Raw genomic sequence first — 21,691 nt, 5'->3', positions numbered from 1 at the left:
CTATGTCATGAAGGAGAGAGCCAATACAATGTGCGTTTAGGGCCTGACTTACAAGTTCTATGTAACTACACCTATCAAAAATTATTTAGCTTCTATTCAAACTTTAAAACTCTTCCCTGCCTGTATTAAAAAAGTGCTGTGACAGTATGAAGTGCACTAAACTGTACTACCTTGATATAGGAAAAAAATATGAGGAATCCTCTTGCTTCTTTTGTGAGTTGCTAAGAAACAAAGAAAGACTCTGTTGGTTCATATCTTATTAGGTCTTCTCTGTTTTAACCTTTACTCTGTATTGCTTTGAAAGTATTTTTCTTTTTTTTTTTTTTTTTGTCACAGTTCATAGCTGCAAGGCATCAGCAGCTAAATAAAGTTAAAATTGTTGCTTATTAAAGAGTAGCTAAATCACCTCTAAGCAGATTTTGACACAGGCTTTTTTTTTCCTATGTATGAATTATGATTATGACAACCTTTCCACTGACAGTTAGCATTCATCATAATCCAGACTGGTCTCCTAGAATTCTGTCATTCAAAGTATGGAGAAAATCCTTAGGGTGTTTACCTGTTCCTTACAAGCAAAGACTATGGGAGCCCAAATAAGTATTTTAACTGGTAATGTTAGCATAAGAATGTCCATAAAAATGTGTTAATTTCAGTAGGGAGTGCAGCTATAATATAGCTTGATAGTGCTGCTAGAAAGAGAATATTCATCTCAACAACTTGCCCTGATAAGGGAATTACAAAACAGTACTCCAGAAAATATTTTTTGCTACTTCATTATTAGTTGGCAACATGGTGAAATAGTCAGGAAATCTTCCTTAGGTTTTGTTGATGTGAAGGTGAATCCAATGTTAACAAATTGAATTTTTTATACTGATAGAAGAGAATTTCATTAACAAACGTGTAGGTTGAGAAGTCACTTGTAAAGCCCTCCATATTGCAGTCACTCACTGCAAAGCCTCAGCTTAGTGTTATCCACGTGTAACGTATCACGGACACAATATGCTTCAGCAAAAAGTTTGGTAGTTATTGAACATACATTACTGCTTTTTGAGATCTTCATAGAAAAAAAAGAAAGAAAGCTTGACAGGTTGGTCCCAGATTTGAGTCCGTTAGAAAATGTACATTCAATGTTTGGTCTTCTATTCTTGATAAAAGATCAAGGTTCACTTCTGGGTAAGGAATCAGAGTAAACAAACAAACCATTGTACAGTTGTTTACAATCTAGTTTCCCCTCTGCCCCGTATATTGTACACACGGTTCATTGTAATACTAAAGCAAAGCACTTGGTATGTAACTGATTTAACAGACTCCTTATAAGCCCTCAAAAATAGATTCAGTGTTTCTGAAAAGCCCATGTTTTTTTAAGGCCACGATAATCTGCCAAGAGTCATTTTGTCTTTAAAACGGCATAATTAATCTGATGTTTCCACTTCTCGAGTAATTTCTCTTCTTCCTCTCTGTTTCTCACAAGATGACCCAACGCCTCTCACTCTATCTGCGTAAACACTGGAGATCTTGAAGGCTTGGCTGTCCCCTCACTACTTGTAGCTGTTGAGATCCAACGTTGTCTTGAACTACATTCACAGCGAAGAAGAACTTTGAGTATAATCTCTGATGAGGAGCGTGTCATACTTTGGGGAGGACGGGATACAGAGAGCTGATTCGGAAACCGGAGAGCTGGGAGATGCACTTCCAGAATCGATGGAGTCTCTAAAAGGAGAAGGTGGAGTTAAAGCTACCAACTCCTCAAGGTCTTGCTTGGCTGATGGGGTCTCTGAAGTGCCTTCTTTGACGCTGCCATTTGAAGGTTTCCTAGCTGATTGCGAAGCGCCATTGACTTCAATGGCAGGAAGCGGTTGGATCTCTGCAAACGTGGTCATTGTCGTAGGGAGCTGGATTTCCCGTGGAATCAGGTACGAAGAGCAGAGAGGAGTGGCCACCATTGTCCCCGGAGTGGCTGTCGAAAGCATCATAGAGTTCAGTTCGCTGATATTGGCTGTAAAGCGAGTAACCACACTACTGATCTGCTCCATGAGGGAGCCTTGAGAGGAGCTACTTCGCTGAGGAGGCTCTGACTGGAGGGTAGGGGCATCATCTTCTGTTCGGCTGACGGAGGCAGTTCTGTGGCTCAAGGTGCTGATAGGCGAGGGAGTCTGCGGTCGGTACTGAGCTGGGTATTGCTCTTCTGCTTCCGAAACGTCGTAAAGCGTTTTGGCACTGGCCTCAGGAAACGTAGCGCTGCTACTGTGTCGGCTACTATCTGTGCTTTTAGAGAAAGGCTTGATCACTGCGGTTTGATTGGGGTTCTCTTTTTTGTTGATGTGGATCGACAACCGCTGCCAAAGGTGTGCTCCTCTGCTGCTTTTCTCATTCTGGGCCCAGGAAACTGATTTCCCATTAGAACTGTAAACAGAAATAAGATAAGATGGTAACTTGCATCAAAGTTAAAAATGTAATCGCTGTACCTATAGCATGGGTATGTGGTGTCCCAGAGCTTATATTCATCATAAAGCTGGCTTATTTCATCTGTATCTATACCATCTATATCTACATCCACTTCTATCTGTTGCTATATATCTGTACCTGTCATTTATACCTATGTGTTCTAGGAAAACGAGCAGTGTGCCAGCTCATTTCCCAGGCCGTTTGTGCCTCCAGCCGTGACCTACTCAGTGCTAGTTCACGGCCACCACTGACCCCTCGGTTGCTGCCCTTGGGACACAGGCAGTGTCCATCTTGGGGGAGGGAGCAGCTCGATGGTTTCCCTTCTGTCGGATTCGTGTCAGGAAGGGGGCTGTGGGACTAAGGGATGCCTGGAGGAGTGAGGAGGAGGTAAAGGATTGAAGGGAATAGAGGAGAGACCTGGGCTGGCTGGGTTGCAGGGGGCAGGTATGTAGGCTGGCCTGGGAGCATTCAGTGGTAAGGAGCTTGGGGTAGGGTGATGGCTGTGGATTCCTGGTATGGGGCAGGGAGTGCAGACTGGGAGATGGAGAAGCATAGTCCGTTATGGCTGGAAAAAAAATAATCTGTTTATATCCCAGTACTTGGAAGTACTGGAGCAATACTCAGAAAGGGGCTATGCTGGTTGTGGGTGAAGAGATGCCTCTAATGGGTGACATCTTCTTCATCAAGGTACTTAGTAAATTAGCCACCACTAGATCAAAGAACTTAACTTTTTTAATTACAGGTCAGCTCAGAGAATAAACCTATATTCCTAGTAGGAAAGAAATAATGGACAAGCTGTACAAGCAGGTCCTCATGGTGACCTGAGTTTGGAGATAGCAATAAACATTTTGCTGCACTCTACTGCAAAACGAGTCCTCTTAGGGTAGTTTCTCTTCAGATCCCATCATAACCTCCTCTTTATCAAAGTTGCTTATTTTTCTCCTCTTGCTACCTAAGGAAAACCAGCTAAGGCACTTATAAACATGTAGTATGAAACCACTCCTTTCCTTTTACACCTTGCTTAGGCTGATGAGCTGGTGTTTGTACATACATTAACCTGTATTTCTTGGGATTAAGAAAGACCATTAGAAATACTTTTTATTAGCTGAAACAGACAATGACTCTGAAATGATGTCAACAGGAAAAACATAGTCTCCACATACAAATAAGCATGATTTATATATAAAATGCAACAGAACTTTAAACAATTCACTTTGGTTTCCAAAACATTTGCTACAGCCATTTAGGATTTTTGGAAAGACAACCACATTGGAGACCCTGGCAGAGTATCACAAATTTGTTGTTTGTTTGTTTGCTTTTTAAGCCTGAAATAGATATACTCACACATGTTAGCCTGCAGTGAAACAGTTTGCAAGACACATAGTTTACTAAACACAGATGACTTTATACCAGCCTTCGTGTGGAGGTTTGCCATGCACTATCAGTTTAATAGCTCTTCCAGTCATCTAAAAAAAAGTTGTGTGCTGCATGTAAACAAAACCTTCTTGTGGGTTTACATCCATGATTACATTACATGGAATTACGATGGATCATGTAACACAACATATGCCAACAGCTTTCCCCTTCAAAAGCAGCATAACAGAATCCAGTAGACAAACACAATGTAAACCAGTGGGTATTTTAAGACAGGCTAGACTGGGAGATGATCTGTATGAGTATATAAGTGCTCACCCCTTTGCTGCAGTGATCACCAGGATGTTATCTGGATCTTAGAAATTAACTGTTATGCCCCTACCCCCAAAATGCCAGGCAGAACAGCTGGTGGCTTGTATGTTCCTGTTCAGACAATCCCTTCTTTTTGCTGTACCTCAATCAGAGCAAGCAGGAAAAGCAAACACTAACCTGTAGCACTCATCACTTTGACTCTTTGCATCTCTGTGCATGCGATTCTGAGCTGAGCCCTGGCTCCTTGGTCATACTAAGTCCTGAACTCAGTGGGAGCTTGGTGCCAGCAGCAGGAGCAGGATTTGGACCCTTTGGCAGGTGAGATCTTGCCTCTAGTTCTGGTATGATGACCATGAGACCTCCTCCCAGCTCCTGCCGAGTTTGAGCTGGACCAGGAGGCTGGATGACCCGGCACTTGTCATTTTGATCTGGCAGAAAGAGAGGGCCCGGTTCCAGTCTTGGATGTCCTCCCTGGTGGGGTCTCTTAACTCCTGCTGAGTTCAGAACTCAGAGGGATCTGTGACAGACCTGTCTACCACAGAGGTGAAATAAATGCCATTAACATGAAGGATTAGCCAATGCAAATGGAAACGCTTGCCTGAAGAAAGAGGTATATTCTAGCACCCCTCCTGACTTCAAGCACTGGCTTAGTACAGATGTTCAAACCCTACGGCTTTACGTGTGTACATGAGCACTAAATGCATGTAGACATTTTCAGTTGACTGAAGGTCAGATTGTAAGAGGTTGTGAAGGGAACATGTCAGTCCCTCCCTGGTCACCGTTCAGAAGACAATTATTAAGGAGGCTAAGGAGCCTGGGGAAAGTAAAAGGATGAAATCCGGGGATGTGTCCAGCCCTGGGCAAGGGCAGCTGACAGTTAAATCTTCAGGGGAGCAGCTGTCACCAGCCCCTCTGAATCCCAGTTTGGGTTTGGGTCAGTCTTGGCTGATGCACTCGTTCACTGCCTTTGCACTGAAATAAGAATAATCAAGCTCTATGTGTGGCTCTCACAGAGAATCTAGGGCTCTAAAGGAGACCTAGTGGCTGTTTGATGTAAATTTTGTGCAAAAGCCTGAAAGACTTGACCATTATTCATTGCAAATTCCTTGATATAAAAAACTGAATAGGAAGCAAGCAGCAATTTATCAGTAAGGAATGAACCCTGTAGTTAAAATCCTAGTAGTTTGCCCAGCAATAATTGGAATTGTTATCTCAGAAATGTATCATCCACTTTATCATACTGCACCTTCTAACTACAAAGTCAACACTGGACTGAGGTGTGCAATCATATACCACCTCTGTGAAAGGAGCACCACTTGTTTGCATATATTGGTAAGAAGCTGGGTTACAGGCAAATTCCAGTGATAGTACTTTGTGATTCTGCTCTAACTGCATATTACTACTCTGTCAACTTAACTGGAAACCACGATAATGCACACAATTTAAAAATATAGAAATAAAGATAGATCAGAAACATAGGCTATGATCTCTACTGATGGAGTTGTTTATATTTATTATGCCCACCTCTGCTATGACCCTTTGATGATAGGAAACTTTAGGTTAGTGAAATTTCAGAGTTTTCTTGCAAACAGATTTTGGCTCCCTCAGATGAGAACAGCAGAATTACACTTTTGACCTCTCAAAGGAGTTCCACTGCAAGTTTGGCTGAATACACATTTCTCTACTCCACTCTGCTTTTCCACTGGCACACTGCACTGAGTAGAGAGAGCAGAGTATAGGTTGTATCTGGAGAAGAGCAAACCCCAATCATTCATTGACATAATTTCCAAACTAAAATGTTAGCAAAATACTTTTTTTTTTTTTTTTATAAAACAAAACCTTTTGCATGGCACAATTTTTCTTTTCTTTCAGTATAGGTTAATTATGTTCAGTTTTAAACATGAGAGGGATTTCCTTAGAACAGGTCATACTAATAGTTTCTCCAGTCTCTTTAGTAAAAGCTGCTTTGATTTTGATAGCTAGGCTTCTTCCCAGCCTGCTAGACCTACCATGATATTATATGTTCAAGAAATGAAAGTGGTATAAATGAGAGAGCTTTTGAAGTCTCTGATATTTCAGATCTTTCCTCTACAGTTGTCCACTTGCTGACAGAATAGCAATTAGTATTGTTTCTCATTTTCTTCCTTTACTTAATCTTTTTAGAGTCACTTAAGTTTTCTTTAGGGCTTTTTTCTGTATTCATAAGGGATATTAACTGCTTTTTATCCACTTAGGTGTTAAGAAAAATGTTCCCCTCCCCTTACACATGTTTTGTCTTACTGTCTAGAATAGATCACTTAGTCCTTTGTTTTGGTTTCAGCATTTCTTGCTCTGTGGTATGATTATCTATGACATGGTGCATAGCTCTGCCACCAGGGTTTCTTTAGCCAGATGCTATTAAAGCAAATGCATTTTGTGAGGTCCTTTAAAATGCAGAAGAAATGAAAAACAGGAAGAGGAATTGACAGTCACAGCAGCTGAAAACTCTCATATTTTAGCAAGGGTGCCATTCTCATTCATTACCTGAAGTTGCTAAAATTAATTCTGATGATGAATGCCTAAGGTCTAATATTGGAACAGTTACTGAAAGCATATGTAATTTGAAAATAAGTCACTTATTCTCTTGTTAATATCTTTAAATGAAATAGGAAAAAGAGTTTAAATGATGGAATTTATTATTTTCTAAGAAAGCTTAGAGTGTATATCTACATAGCATTATTCAGCAATGAAAACTGGAATACAAGGGGAATCAATAGAGGTTAACACAAGTATTCAAGGGAATTTTTGTTTTCTATCACATATCAATATCAGTATCTGATTCCTGATTTCAAATGATACAACTGAAAACAGATATTGGACAATAACTTGATGGAGGCCTGTATGATCTGTTTGCAACCTGTCCTCACATGACCGTAATAAGGAATGTTTTAAAATTCTTTAATTTATAAGTTCATGCATGAAAATTCATCTTTCAGAACACTGGCCTAAATTTTATTGAGCTAAAATTGGCAGCAAACTTATGCTTAGATGTTTCAATAGCTGAAGTAGAGTGTTGTATTCAAACTTGAAGAAATACCTTGTTTTTTAAGAATCTGATGTAGTTAAGTTATTGCTCCAACACTGTGCAGACCAAGCCTGTTTCTTAAGGACAGTCTTCTCCTCTCTTTAAGGGAGAAGTCCTTCTCTCTTATCCACAGAAGGAGCTGGCAATGGTAAGCAGGATAAACTTCTGTACTTAACTTAGTCCATACAACTTTCCGGCAAGGAGAACTCTTGTTATTCAAAATAAATGGTAAGAAGCTGTTGTTCTTTTAGAGTACTCTGATGAAACCTTATTAAAAACTTAATGATATAATTACTCTGCCTGAAAAAGATTTGTGTGCTACCTGTAGATTTAATTAAAAGCTGACTCTTCATAAGGGGCGACCTGTGTGTGTGCCTGTGATGCATGCAAGCACTGGTGCATGTGTATTTTGTTTCTCTAGTCTTGTCACTTAAGCCAATCTCAGATCAATATACATTTTGCTTGTAGTGACACAAATTCTTTATCCTTGGGAGAATGCAAGTGCCTTGCAACATGCTAAAAACATTGAAATGAAATACGTGGTTGAAGTGGCGAACTCCAATATACCTGTATGAAGAAGTCGTAGTTTCTCCTGGGACTGCAGGACAAGCTGGAGGACTGGCTAAAACTCAACGCAGAAGCTTAAGGCGTCCAAACTAGGTCAGTTCTACCACTGTAATGTTTTATGTCATTGCTATTCCTTTCATTTTAATTAGATTTTAAGGAAACCTCTACATGCCTACGTAATTGTTTCCCAGGGTGAAAGCCAATTCTGCCACACACAAATAACCTGCTAGTGATATATCATTCAAGTCATTTAGCTTAAATTATTCCCATGTTGCTTGTTCTATGGAGATAAATAACAATGAAACACAAAAGAGGAATGATACAGGGCAAAAGTTCATTTTGTCCTGTCCTGAGTTCTAGAAGTAAACAACATATTTTGCAATTATTTTGCAAGCAGAGTTATTTTCTGTAAACAACAGCAGGGGCATTTATTTATATTACTCTGTGAACTGTAATCTGTTGATGCCTCCTATCCTCATGAAAATCACAGCTGACATTTATATGAATGACTTTAATGTATAAGAATGAAAGAAACTACAAAGTGAGAGAGAGCTGATGGACAGAAACTTTGCCAATGACCTCCCAGTGCAGCCACCGGCGATGCTAATGCTGGCAGCTGTTTCAGCAGCATGCCTGGTTAGAATAGGAAATGAAGTGTCTGGTATCTGAATGAAACAGTTCTAGGACGCTTATTATCATGACCCAAAGTGCAAAAGTGATTTTGATACCAGGTGTAACTTCTTTCTTCTATTACCATGACCTCATTGCAATTGTTAATTAAGGCAGCTAGTGCTGGGTTTTGCTTCTCATCCGAAAAATGTCACTTCAAGCATCTCTGAGCACACCTCTGCTACAGTGGAGCATCCTATTCACAGGATGGAGAGAGGACAATGCCACCTCTTGAACTGTGAGTATTGCTTCCTAATGCACAAAGCTTCAAGATGCTTTCAACATTGCTTAGTCAACGTGTTTTCTCATTTTTTTTTCATTGATAATTTGCTAAAGGTATGAAATGGAAACTGGGAGAAACAGGAACCATCAGTTTACCTGACCCTGAAATCAAGAGCACAAGCAGTACACAAGAAAAAAAAAAGATTTAACTCTCCCAGTTGTATCTCCAGAGTCAAGGATTGATTTGAATTCTATCCTCTGCAAAGAGCATAAAATTGGAGGAATTTCAGGTGTTTGGCATGCCTGATAAATAATTATAAAGGTATTTATGCACATGGGACTTGCCAGCAGAAAAATTACTCTTGTGAATTATTAAGCAGTTTCTTATTTGTTGCATTTAATCAAATCAGAAATGCAAATACAATGCAAGAAATTAAAAAAAAAGATGTTATGATGCCTGCTTTGTGAAAGTCTTATAAAACATCCCATTCCATAATTGATTTTATCAGATATATGTGAACGATGCTGACAGGTGATGCAGTACATAGTAACTTCTCTTAATCAGAAATAGCCTTACAAAGCATCCTATAGTGTACCCATTACTGCTATTTTTATGCCGCTTTCCATCTTGAAAAATCCCAAGCCATTTGTAAGACTAATATATAGAAATAGTTAGGCCCTGATGTGAAAAATATCCACAGTAGTGTTGGAACACAAAAATAATATTGCATGAGGGATTTGAGAACATAAGCTAAACAATACTGCCCAGTATGAAATTGCATAGCATTTTTAGACTGTAAGGATTTAAGTGGGATTTGGTCAGTATCACGGGACCTCTTCGTCCCGTGAGATGATGAGATTTTTTTGTTATTCACAAAGGGTCAGACCCCTGCATCTGTCTTTTTCCATCTGCGCTTCATCCCAGTGACTTCTAGCATGGGTCTGATACTTACTGAGACAGGAGAATGGCACCTACTTGCCTTTCTGCAACATCTACGTTCTCTCTGGGAGGTTCCCAAGCTATTCAGTGATAACTCTACTTAGCTCATGGAATTTGACAAGGACCACTGGCCAGGACACTGTGGCTGGAGACAACAAAACACAGCCATCAAATGCAATTGCACTCTCTGTTAAACAGCAGATGTTCTTAACTGTTTGAGTAGGTCTTGCAGTTGACAGTCTTGCTGTGGAACTATTAGACTGACACAGTTTCCAGTCTTTTTGACTGTTAGGGCATCCTCTTTAACAGGAACCTTTTTCTCCTCTCTACTTGACTCAGATCGATTACAGTCTGGAATGCAAACAGATTCTTCACTGTGAAGATATAAAAAAGAAGTTTTTCAAGTGTTTATATATGGCCAGGCAAAACAGAGCTGAACACTGTACAACAAAATACAGTTTTTTGACATTTACATGTACTTTTCTGCTCTTCAGAATTCTCTTATATAGTGACTCCAGATGGCTTTTAAATGAAGAATAAATATCACTGAAGGCAATGCAATGTGGAAAAAAAAATAATCCAGACAACACACAGACAAGAAACAGAAACCCAGCTGACAAAAAATAACGGGCGTGTATACATGTCGTACAACAGTCAGCGATGAATGTTCCTGATGTTACTTAAACAGCAGGAGTCCCCCAGGTGTGTGCTATGTGGCGTTATAGTTGATAGCCTTTTGTACATGAGTGAATATTGTCATACCCAGGGGGAACATAACACTGTGCAAGTGTTTCACTGAATACCCTCCTGCAATGATAAAATTCACCTGTGATGTAACACTTGGGAAAAGTAAAGGTATAATTTGGTCATACTGTGCTCTAAATAAGTTTATAAATAACTTACAGGCGTTGATAAGGAATGAGTAGATCTTTTAATAAAGCGTAAACAAAATGCTTCTAACTTGTAGTAGAATGTAACACAATGATACAATGCTTATTAAGAGTATTGTTTCCTGAAAGATTTATAACCATTGGTGACACATGTGGCTTATTAATTTATTAATGGAGATGTCTGGAGAAACAGATTTTCTGTCCTATGGGAGAGTTCAACATTTGGAAATCTGACTGGACTCAAAATGAGATGAATAGCTGAAATCTCCAAGTATTTCACAGAATTAAATAGTTTGAAATATTTCAATACAAAAACCTCAAAATGGCCATATTGAAACAGCTCATCCTGGTAACACTGAAAAAATGTAGTATTTGATACTCATTAAAATTGTAACATTGATGTATAATGTCATTCAATATATAATGGCCAAAACAAAATTGAAAATAAATACGTGAATTAAATTAAATGGAGAAATTTATGAAAAAGATGTTCTAAACTCTATTTAAAGTGAGTTTGAAACCTTTCCTTAAAACCACTGTAAAACTCAGCACTTCCCCCCAAGATATTTTGATTGAGAAGAAGCAACATTTTCATATTGAAAATGTTTTAATCAATCAGGTTTTCTCTGCTCTTTTTAAAAGCTCTTTTGATTAGACCTAATGTGACCCCTAATACGTAGCAGGACCACCATTCCAGAGGAGTTCTGGAGCTGCTTACTCCGAGTTTGAACGCTGCCTCTCTTCATCTGCTCTACTGGCTTAATGAGTCAGGTGTAAGGTTTCTCCTCCCCAAAGCACCCGATTATGACAACATCACACAGGACACGTGGTTCGAATCACTCGAATGAACACGGTGCAGGTTTTTTTTGGCGGTCAGATGGAACATAGAAATCAGCAGTGGCCATGTGTTTTCTTTTTTTCTTTTTCTTTTCTAAACATACTGTATGGGATGCACAGGAATTACAGACAAAGGATCTGGCCTGGCACTGTCCCAGGGCTGCTCCTCTTGTTTACACACATATCACACTGCCCTACGGCCACTTGCTGTTTGCTTACCTGGTCATTGTAGCTCTCCCACCATTCCCCATACTCCCTTTTGGGGTGAAACACTCTATTTCCGACTTGTGCGGGGCCAGTCTCCTGCCTTTGTACCTAATAAATCACGACAACAACAGGAGCAAACAGAAAGAAGTGATTGTGTGCTCAGCTTTCGGTGACAGCTGCTGTGCAAAGGGCCATGCACGTGAATGCTACTGTGGCAGCGGTGGGGTATAGTGCAAAGCAGCCGTGGGGGCGGTGGAATAACTGCATAAACCCCCAGATCTGTGCTACAGCAAACAGGGCTATGCAGGAGAGGTGCTCATCATTTTCTTTTTTTATATATGGGACGAGCTAAAAAATTCTAGAGAATAAATAACATGCTAAACTTTCGCCTTTAATATTTTTTGGAGTGAGACCACAATGTTTGGCTAAACAATTTAAGGGAAACAACACTTAAATTAAGGATCAGTGAAAAATCAGCTGGTGGCCACATTCTCAATCCTAACAATGTTTTTCTCTGACCCTCCATCTCTGTAAGACTTGCTCCTCTGCTTGTCAAAGCAAGCACCAAGTCTAGTTAACTGCTTGGATAAAATTTGGGTAGGCTCATAGTTCATGTCGTGAATAGGTCTTCCTCTCTCCATTAGCTATAAAAGGAGGCTAGATGGCTTGCTGAGAGGTAGACATAAAGTCAGGTGAAATCAGCCCCAAACCTAGCACCCAGTGCAGTACTATGAATGTTTTAAATACCATACCTTGCACTCAGATGAAAAATTCACTTGGATAAACAGTTGGATACTTGAGGATCTAATTAATCCCTGGATAGGATACCAGGATAAGACCTGGTCTTCATTTACTCTCTGGGCACTTAATTGGGATGTGAGCATTGAAGATGTCTTACGCTGGCTCTCTTCCCAGTGGTGGATTTCACCCTAATTGTACAAATTCTTGTGCTAGGTGTTGAAATACCTATTTAATTGCTTCAAGAAAATTTGGGCAAAATGCCTGCAGATGTCTTCTCAAAGAGTTTGTGATATCCCATTCCCACACGCTATGAGCTCCATTGTGGGTGTTTAACACACTTCTGTGGGGAAGCCTGTACATTTTAACACTGCTAACATTACAGAATAAAAGACTTATTTATTGCTTGTCCATTATGATTTCAATAGCAAAAGGTACCTTCAAGAGAACAATCCTGTAAATGAGAAATAATCTGAGTACACACAAAGTGAGGCTAAACTTTGGATGCAGTTGTAGGTCCTCAGAGGCAGTGTATATTGCATAAACAACCAGGGAAGAAGCTTAGTGAATCTGAGAGTGAACCGGAGAGAGAAAAATGAGGTGTGCTCAGTGCAGAGTCCTTTCATTTATAAATTATAACCTTACTGAAAGGAGGAACAACAGGAGCTTTGCAGGCTGGCTACCAAGGTTTTAAGGCAATCCAGAGTGTGGTATATGCAGTGCCCCCAGACAGGCATGAAGCTCGTGCAGGACACATACATATTAAATGGAAGTCGATTCCTAGAGCAGAGGAAAAAGTGGAGGGGCTTAGAGAGTAGATAAATTCACTGAAAAATACAAAGGAAGTCAAACTGGATCATACAAATTCAATTGCGGTAGCCAGAGAGAAAGAGCAAAGAGAAAAGAATGTGTTGAAACTTCACAGGAAAGAAAAGGAAATAAAGTTGGGGTGAAGGTGTTAGACATCAAAGAAAGCAGAGTTTAGGAAGAGCAGGAAGGAAACACAGTTACATTTAGACCCGATAACCAAAAGAGATACTCTATGCCCAACAAGACAGACGGAGAAAAAGTCAAGACTAAGAGAAGGAATTTGGAGAATCTAAATGCTTACAATAAGCTGGATAGTAAAAAATAGCCAACAGAAGGAAACAAAAGGTAAGTGTCTTTGTTAACTCCATCCTGAAGAACCCTGGTTAGGATGCATGTGACCCAGATAAAGAAACCCCCCAGATTGCCCATTCCCCAGTCATTAGCGTAAATTTCACTGCTGTGAAAGTCAGAGGAGAGACTACTATGAACCTTTCAAGTTTTTCCATCCACTCAAGAACAAATTACACCATCAGAAATAGTATATTGTCACAGAATGCCTCAAAGCCTTGAACCATAGTAACTGCTGCACTGCCATTCATTCAGTGCTAAACATATATGTAATTATGAAAACAGTGACCACACTCTAATCGATCCTCCTAGTGTGGAAAATGCATCTAACCAGTGCATGGAAGCTGCAACGTTCTTTGTGTGACCATTCTGGAAAGGCATACGAGAAGTTCTGCTTAAAAAGGGGTTTCTGCTTTCAGAGCAAACAAAGGATGTGATATTGCCTCAGAATGTCTTGCATTAGAAAAATGTCCCCTTCCTGGTTGTTAAAACAAAGGATTGCTTTAAAAGATTTAATCTGAGAAGAGAAAAACTCCTCAAATATTTCTTTGCAGTTGTCATAAAAAATGCTAATGTGAAAACTAATTTGCTGTTTCAGCTGGTGTATGGAGGAGGCATAAAACACTACAGTGTGAACAGTATGTGCAAGAATACATTTTTTTTCTCATTGTCAATTCCAGGACTATATATTGGTTAGAAAAGAGAAAGAAGACTTTGCTTCTGTGCAGAAAGGCAGCTACTAAATTCTGTTGAAGGATTGAAAAGATTTTGGGTAAATTTTAGTGTTTCTTTGGGGTCTTTGGATGTGGTGTGGGCTGTGTCTTTTTTTGCACAGGTGTGATTTGTCTTAAGAAAAATGCTAAATGATACATACTAATATGTTTTATAAGTGTTGATCAGTGACAGGAAATTTGAGAAGTAATTCCCAGTAATTCAATCACTGCGGTGCTTGTCTCTTTGCCAAATACTTTGTCACATCACTCTACACAGCACTGCTCTGCACTCTCCAGAGGGGATCAGTAGAGAGAAAGAAAATTACTCCTGGGCTGAGAGAAACCGTGTCTGTACTGCCTTGGCTTTTAGGGAACTTGATGTACAGGTGATACATGGCAGGAAACACCAGCGTGACCGCTCGGGTTTGAAGGACTATTAGACCTTTTCCTTGCCTTCTTCACCTTCCAACAAAACTCCCCCTTTAGACCAAAATTAATGAATGCTATGGGATATTAAGGGGGAATATGGGAATCATCATCCTGAATGAGACCAATACTTATCGGCTACAATGCTGTAGAAACCAGTTTTATTGTGCAGATCCCTAGTTGGTTGGTTGGTTGGTTCGTTGGTTTTTTCCACTGAAGGTGTGGGCCTCTGTACTGACAAGAGATGATAGACTTTAGATATGGACTTTATTAGACTATGCCTACACTTTAGAACCAGGTGCTGGTATCCTGGTGGTCCTGACTTCATGTTAGGGTAAGACCCAGGTGTGCTCATGGTCCCTCCAGCCCCTGCTCTCTCTTAATTTCCATGTAGAGGGTCTTGGATGCCTTGACCAGCAGTCCGTTCCATATGGTAGTATATCTCCTATCTGGAGATGTTGGCAGGCCAGATCTAGAAGATGTGCCATAGCCCACATTTCTGTATAATTTGGTCAAAGATTTAGTCAAATCCTTGAAAAATAATCTGTGTGTAGAATATGGGTAGTAATACACAGGTTCTGTTAAAATGTCCACACTACACCAGTTGAGAAAGACTACACAAAAGACAAGTGCTTGCAATAGAGAAAAGTAGTTGTTTCAGATAATCTGTCCTCTGGAAAAAAATATTCCAGCAATTAGAAACTGGCTTTTACTCTTAAACATAAGATTTTTTTTCTCTCTCCTTTTTCAGTAAAAAGTTTAACTAGCTAAAAGATATCTCACGATATCTTTTGGGTTTTTAATACAATGCAAAGCAAAGGTAATTTGCTGTGTTGGAGATGGAGACCTGTCAACAATCCATATTTCAAATGCAATCTCATAGTGCCATGCAGAAATGTTATTAATTATTGAGCACCAAATGTGTGCTTGGCAATGTTAACCCCAGAGGAACAGAGTAGCTCTAATCAACGCAGGAGTAATGTCCTGATGAAACTGTATCTTGAAAGGGTGGAGAAAGTGATGTTTCCACAGAAACACTTAAGAGGAGAACGGTCGTACAGCCAAATCTCATTGTAGGGCAATGGCTAATCATGTACTGGGGACATAAGTTCAGCATTGCAGTGACTAATTCCTAAGATCCTTGTTAATTAATGGGATTCCAATTTTTGGTCTGAGATACTGAAAATGGTATTAGGTGTCTAAACCTCTTTCTGAATCAAGATTTTTCCCACGAATTAACAATAGTCAAAGCAGGAAATAGCTATTATTTCAACCCCAAACCTCTCATTTTGGCTATTTTGGAATAAATCTGAAGCAAGACTTTTTTAAGGCCCTGAAAGATGAAATTAGAGGAGGACAGGAGAGGGAATTCAGAAAGCTTTACAGTGTATTGATGAAATACTGTCTTTTTGCTTTCCATCATTCTTACAGGGTCTTTTCAATGTGCTCATGCCTAGAACTTGGACTGGACAAATTGTTGAATGTTACAAAGCCAACCACCTTTCCAGACCCAGTTATACAATTTAGTTGTCAGATCTTACATACAAGTAGTATTTTTCACCTGCAATATTACTTTGTCTTGATATTAAGAAATGATGAAGAACTTGCATTTCATAGCAGCAGAGTTAAGGCTGGCCTTTAGACTAGGTAAGACAATATGTGTGTGAAGATTTCTGCATAAGTGGTAAAGAATGAAATATGAAAAACGTTTAGCGTTGCTACTGTAGGGGCTGCTCTGAACTACAAATATGCTGTGTTCTTGAAAAGTAGTCCTGTGAGATTGGTCATGCTATCTTGACATTTTCTCACATTGCACCGAATACTTTTAAAGGGGTCTCAGCTTATTGTGTGACATTTTTCCATTTATATAAAGGCTGAAATAAATTATATATTATTAAGCATGGCACTTTTTGTTCCTTTAAGAAAAAAAAAAAATCGGCATATAAACATTTTTTGCTTAATAGCAGAATTTCAGCAAGCAAAATTACTTTAAAGCCAAACTCACCATTTTTTTTTTCAAGTGCAGCATAATCTTTTTCTCTTTTTTTTTTACAGCTTATTCTAATTAAGCAATCATATGCAATTGCAGCTGGTGAATTAAAATGACATTTTTGATGGAATGATATACAAAACATTATACTGGCTCAAGGGAAGATTAGACCAATAGCAAAATATTACCAGTATGTTTATTTACCTTCTTACTGAAATGGCATTTCTGAAATGTTGATCAAACCATTGTATAGGATTTTGTACTGTAGGGTCTTATTTACACAAGACTTCTAGTTCTATCCATTCTATTCACTATGCTGAACTTCTGTCCTCTCTTTTTCAGGTATATATAACCATAGATGCCATAGGAAGGTCTCATTACTTTATTTATTATTTCCTTCATTATGTTGAAAAGGGAAACTGCATCTTATTTGCTCTGAAGCATTTTAAATGTTAGAAACTTCTCTAAGTTTGTGAAATGGATGGATGGGGGCCTGCTTTGCAATGCCTTACCTTGGCATTGAGTTTAACATGATGTTTTTCAATTTTGCTGATTTATAATAATGAAGTTTCTCTTTTCCAATGCTTTTTATTACTTGGATCTGTTATGTTATGCTGTATATTTGATATATTAACTCTATTTTGTTTTCTAATGTTTTGCATCCTTAGTGCTTGTTTATTAGATTTTTAACCTTTCTTTTTCTGCTACCTCATTATTGGATAGTGGACTGTAAAATGACTTACATTTCTTTTTTGGCAATGTCTAATTGTGTTATAAGTCATCAACTGGCAGCAAACCAGATAATCACTGCAATATATAATGCTATAATCGAAACTAGAGCAAATTAAAAGGGAGTTTTGTGTTTATATATTTTAACAGATACCTGCCTTGAATTTCAGTCACAGTTATTAAAAAATTTCTGTAATCAAATGTGCTAAGTCAGCTGAAATTCCAGTTCTTCTACCAGCCCACACTAACTTTCAGTAGTCAAGTACAAATATAATTCGTTATAATTCATACAAGTATTTCCATAGTGGCAGACTGGCTCATGTCTTTGAACCTTGGAAGGAGGGTGGATGTCCTAGTTTTCTGTTTGCCAAGTTAATGACAATGCCAGTTCATATCAAAGTTTGCGCTGGAAAGAACCAGAAGTTCCTTTGGTAAACAAACCTGTGCTCAGGTCAGGTGGTAGTTTGCAACAAGATCTACATCATACACGCTAAAGGACATGAGACAACCTGCATGGCTTGTCTGGGTGATCTTCACCATGACTGATAAGGACGATATTGATATAGTCCATGGTGACATTTATTTGTCACCAGAATTTTGGGAGACAGGCTTGAATATGGAAAAAAAAAAAGTAAAAAGGGTAGACACTGTTGTTAAAAACTAGAAAACTCCTCCTCAGCTCTTTCTTCACCTAAAAAAAAAATAATCAAACTGCAGCATCCCTTCTTCACTGTTCCTTCATTTTCTTTTTTTGTAGTACACTAGCAGGACTGCATTTTGCTGTCATTTAGACTGTATTTGTGTAACAGTAGGCAGGGAACTCTTTACAGTGTGATTTAATTTGCACAGTTCAGCTATGATACTTGGTTCAAAATGATGGGGACGCTGTCTTAATAATGTAAATAATTAAAAAAATTAGGCTTGAATACATGTGCTCAGTTAATGTAGCCAAACAATTTGTATCAATGAATCAGTATTTTAATTAAATTTAAGTTGAAGAGAAAATACAAACCAACAACACTAGCACTGTACACAAATTAAACATCATTGTAATCAGGCCATTCAAGAGTATCAATTCATTATAAAGATGGAATGTTTTAGCAGCAATTTATCAAAATCTTTCAGACCTAATACCTTTCACTGAATTTCATAAAATATTCTTCAGTCATTTCCCAATATTTGAAGTTTAATTAATCACAGTATCAAGCTTGTCCAAAAAGACACCAAGACTAAATTTTTTAGCGAAAAATGAAGGACTCAAACCATTCAGTAATCTCTCACTCTAAATTTTTGTAGCATATTAGATTAAAAAACTCTGAATGATCCATTTGGGAACTGATTCATTAATAAATGCAGACTAATCAGTCAAAATGATAATGACTTCCTCTGAAGAGTCAAATTTTTTTTTTCTGCATGCATCAAAATTCTTTTCTAGCAAGACTATGAAGCCAACAAATAATATCTTGTTGTATCACTATGGCTAGATTTTAGTTTTTTTAAATAAGAACAATACCCATTGAGCCAAACCTTCACCTCATGTGAATTGTTACCTGCTCTAATGACATTATGTCACGTAAGAAGCTTACCCCTCACTTTTCTGCTGTTGACTCATAGTACAAAGCCATCTAAGCACTTTCATGCAATTTGTAGTTGATGGTGCCCTTAAACAGCATCTGTAGAAATTAACTTACTTTGGGGGACATGATGATTTCTCAGTGACATCTTTTGCCTTACAGTAATCTCTGGTCTTGTTTTGTGCAGCACTTTCACTTTTCACCTTCCACTGGGATTTATTGCACTGAGATGAGCAACGGCTAAAAGCTGGTCACTGCTATAGCTCAAGAATGGTCCTGGTCATTTCTATAATGTAACTTCTTAAGCATTAGTTCTCCTGATCCACATTCTTTGGTAATCTCCTGATTAGTTCTCCATGCACACAAGAGCTAATTTAAAAAACTAAAAGTCACCAGTAAATTATTTGTCTATTCTATAAAACTTCAGGATTTCAAATAATGTGCCCCTTTTTTTTTGCCAGTGAAATAAAACCAGAATTGTAAAGTTCTTTTAGTGTAAAGCTAATATAAAAGTCTGACAGATGGGGCACTTGTGGGGTACAAGAGACTCAGGCTGGAATCTCTCCTCTGCTATTGTCTGACATCAAAATTCATTGTTCTTTTCACCAGACTAGAACATAACTTTTTGCCTTTTCCAATCAGTGTTTATTTTATAGAAGACAGAATGGTTCCACCAGGCTCTGGTAGGAAAGCAATCCCTGCTGGCATAACTGACAAGCTGCTGATACAACTCCGTACGAGAGGCGATACCCCAGCCTTGAGCTCAGTGTCGTGAGGTTACAACCTCTTCTATATTCAGTTTCATGTTTCTATGAGCAAATCAGTGCCCTACCTGCAGAAACTGCAGAACCAATGATTTTTATGAAGTCTGTGACTGTTATTCTACGGATTGGGAAAGTTGTGTTTTCCCTTGTTTTGCCAGGCAATGGACCTGATGGAGTGTTAGTCTTACTGTACCGTATGACCACCCAGATCACCAAGAGTACCTCAGCCCTTCGGTTGTGAAAATTGTGATATGAACCTATAACCCATGGCCTGACAAAGTCTGGTAAGTAAAAAGTTTTTAAAAATTAGTTTGGAGGAGAAGCGTAGTGTTCTTTTATCATCATTCAAAATGTGTCAAAGAAATTGTTCAAGCTGCATATAAATGAAGACAAAATTGGCAGTTGTACTGTAAGAAATATGTCCCAATAGAATATGCTGTGGCAGAAACTCACGATCAGTATCTTTCTCAATGGGCGTACATGTGAGGAATATGAGCCAGCTTCAGCTTTCCACAAAACTCCCCCAGTTTTTCTTGTACTCCATCTTCTTTACAGGACTGAAAGCTCCATGACAAATAACAGCCCTGTTTCATCTCTCAGGCAACTTCTCTTCCTGAGGCATAGGGAATTTGAATCTCTCACATTTACATCTGAAATCCTCATGCTCATAATACACACACAAATTCTAAAAACATTTGATCATAGCTTGATGGTCATGGCTTTAAATCTATCCACTTATTCATGAATGTGGCTTTCAACCAGTCAAAATTTGATATTTGGGTAAGAGGAGTTGCATGGGCTGCATCTTGGAGCCCCTTGGCATGGTGTGTGTAACAGTGGCAGAGGTTTATTCTGATGGGGATTCCCATTTGTCTGGAAATTCAATGTCTTCCTGGGGCTTTCCTAATAATGCAATATAGCAGTAGTCACACCTTGAACAAGTTTTAAAAGCTAAGATTGTTCAAGCTAGTTCAAGCCTGAAAATTTTGTTCACTTGTTTTTCAGTGCTTTAAATAGATTTCAATCAGATTCAGAATTAGAAGGAGTGTTTGAAAAATTTCCTGAGGAAAAAAAGGGTGAGGTTTTTGGAGAAATTTCAATTCAGGCTTCTGAAAAACTCATCTCAAGATTTGATGCTGAGATATGACGTGCTGATGTATGATATAATATTTAGACTGTGTATTTTAAACCATGAATGGCAGCTTCTAGGCTGATCCAAGCATATTTTTCCTATTTTGTGGATCAAAATAGCTCTTGTTTGAATTGTAATGAAACAGATATAGTCAGTCATAAAGAGGGAAAGAGAGAGATCAGATAAGGGGGAAACCAGCTGTTCCTTGCAGAAAACAGAGCACACAGTGTGATGGTAGACACCTGTTTCCAAAATATTTCATTATGGCACAGTTTGGGACTGTCTGATGTAAACACTAATTATAGCCACTGGTGGTCCAGGGCTGTATCCAGTCCAGTGGAAAAATCTACTTTACTTATCATGTTTTCCTCACTGGAGACAGGGAATAGCATTTAACAGCAGGTGAGCCTGGACACCTGAATGCTTTTTCTGATGCCTGTGCAAGACAGGTGCTTGGTCCCTCAAGCTGCCATTACTCTACCAGTGTAGCACTTGAGAGGGAGACAAAATGTTCCCAAATGGCACCTGATTCTTAGGTAGATTTGTGAGCATCTTTGTCTAAGTTGAGTAAGATAAAACAAAGTAACAGTGATTTATACAATAAAAATTCTATGGTTCACCTGAGGGTGAGTGTTGGCTCACTAGAGCAAGGGATCCCCACTCCTGAATGAAAGCTGTCAGTCCTATCACTTCTGCATATGTATACAGAGCAATGCCTAGTTCTGCAATCACACAGTGGTAAACAAACTTCTTAAGAGGACAAATTAACACATTAAAAAACAAATGAGTAGTTCATTTGTTTTGACAGCCACAGTTTATTTTTAATTATTTAGGAAATACTTCATCATCTAGTAAATCCAGGTGGAATACAGCATTACTGCCACACCAGGCTATTAAGCTTTAATCTCAATGAGATTTGTGAGTTGCTGTGGATAAATGT

The 21,691-nt window shown here is 38.7% G+C and overlaps 1 protein-coding gene across 3 annotated transcripts in view; it reads right to left on the bottom strand.

Moving 5' to 3' along the window:
• Positions 1–1,580: 1,580 nt before the first annotated feature.
• GRM5 (glutamate metabotropic receptor 5) overlaps positions 1,581–21,691 on the bottom strand; it is a 260,365-nt gene continuing 240,254 nt past the window's right edge. Inside the window, exons 8-10 of one of the 3 annotated variants that reach the window (XM_075050122.1) lie at positions 11,540–11,635; positions 9,806–9,967; positions 1,581–2,403 (exon numbers count right to left, since the gene is read on the bottom strand). In XM_075050122.1, the coding sequence (XP_074906223.1) occupies positions 1,581–2,403; positions 9,806–9,967; positions 11,540–11,635 (1,081 nt within the window). The remainder of the gene's footprint in view (positions 2,404–9,805; positions 9,968–11,539; positions 11,636–21,691) is intronic. The other 2 variants (XM_075050123.1, XM_075050124.1) reach the window with 2 other exon arrangements.

Source organism: Buteo buteo, chromosome 18, assembly GCF_964188355.1.
Source record: "Buteo buteo chromosome 18, bButBut1.hap1.1, whole genome shotgun sequence".
In the NCBI taxonomy this organism is placed as follows: Eukaryota; Metazoa; Chordata; class Aves; order Accipitriformes; family Accipitridae; genus Buteo; species Buteo buteo.
This window is presented reverse-complemented; position numbering and strand designations above follow the sequence as displayed.